Here is a 1,419-nt window from a genome sequence, read left to right on the forward strand (position 1 = left end):
CACAATGTTATTATTCAAAGCGGACGGGGAAAATATTTGTTTCCCTAGATATGTGTAAACGTGGCCTCATGACTCCAAGATCTATGCCCTAACCACTAGGCCACCATTCCCTTATGACGCAAACTATTGGTTGACTTTACAAACATTTCTACAGTACGTTTAGGATTTATTTTAAATCTTTTTATTGTTTTGTTTAATTTCTCCAGTGGATTTTAAGACCCCATACTGGTAGATCAAGGACTTTCCTTAAGTCATCCTGCAGTCAGGAAATAGTTCATCCTGTGATTTGGCCCTCCTGTCCCAGTGTGTTTAGGTTTCTGTCTATGGAGCGTAGCGTGGGAAAACACCCCCATCATTTCCTGGCTGTAGGAAACGACACAGGAAAAGGAACGATCCCCTCTCTTTGTTCCACGTTGGTCCGGCCCAGCTAAGCGTCTGTTGTGTTGTGATCTTTGAGTGATGCCTTCGGTTGGTTTACCGACGGTTGTCCTCCTCCTTTCCTCCGTCAGTCTAAGCTTCTGGTTCTGTCCATTTCCAGCTGGTTGACACCTTTGCTCTGGAGATCGGGGAGCTGAAGAAGGAGATGGTGCAGACGGCTCCAGCTTTGGACAAGGATCCTGTGGAGTTAGAAGGGTAGGACTGCTTCTATATTTTGCACGTCCGCAGCTGTTTTAATAATTTCCTTTTAAATTCTAATAACATAGGATGTGTTATGTTTAATTTACTTAGTTTATATGATGAAAATAAAAAGTAAAGTATGAATCCCAAACCGTAATCAGACTGACAGAATTTTAATGAAAGAGGAAATACAGTAATGATAAATAGCCTTTCTGTTGTAGATGGCAGGAACCTCTCTGTACCCAAAGATAATTTAGTTAACTAGAGAGAATAAGAAACAAACATAAACTATACCACCTTTATTTACTAAGCACTTAAAAATAATGAGGGTTAAAAAAAAATGCTGATAATAACCGTAAAATTAGATAAGTGAAAACAGATTAGATAAAATGGACAAAACATTGTTATTTAAATGGTTAAATATATAAAATCCATAGAAAAGAAGTTATTGTTTCCTGATTCTAAATGTATTCCTTTAAAAAAATATAAAGTCTGACCTGAGTTAAGTGAAAGATGGTTGAATTGGATTTTGATTTATTTGTTAATTTTTAAAACTGATCTAGAGTTGAACAAAGAAAAGCCAAAAAAAAATGGTTTTGGACTCTCACTCTACCTTCACTTTGAATCCTGTGCAAATGCTGTCAGACAGAAACATAAAGCGGTTCAACAGGTTTTCATATGGATGGAAAATTATAGGTACAAAAAAATGTGGATTAAAGTTAATCCGCAATATAAACGGCAGATTACAACCTGAGATAAAGTGTTAACTCCCCCTCTGACCCTGTATATTTGTATAAAAGG

At 36.9% G+C, this 1,419-nt stretch overlaps 1 protein-coding gene across 4 annotated transcripts in view; it reads left to right on the top strand.

Moving 5' to 3' along the window:
* The window catches only part of LOC107094621 (ras and Rab interactor 2-like), a 76,538-nt gene that overhangs the window by 37,680 nt on the left and 37,439 nt on the right, over positions 1-1,419 (top strand). For all 4 annotated transcript variants that reach the window (XR_001481690.1, XM_015390360.1, XM_015390361.1 and 1 more), the window contains exon 4: positions 539-633. Coding sequence is in view for 3 of the 4 variants with exons in the window: in XM_015390360.1 (XP_015245846.1) it covers positions 539-633 (95 nt within the window). In the remaining variant the exon portion in view is untranslated. The remainder of the gene's footprint in view (positions 1-538; positions 634-1,419) is intronic.

Source organism: Cyprinodon variegatus, unplaced genomic scaffold, assembly GCF_000732505.1.
Source record: "Cyprinodon variegatus isolate N-32 unplaced genomic scaffold, C_variegatus-1.0 Scaffold494, whole genome shotgun sequence".
NCBI classification, from domain to species: domain Eukaryota; kingdom Metazoa; phylum Chordata; class Actinopteri; order Cyprinodontiformes; family Cyprinodontidae; genus Cyprinodon; species Cyprinodon variegatus.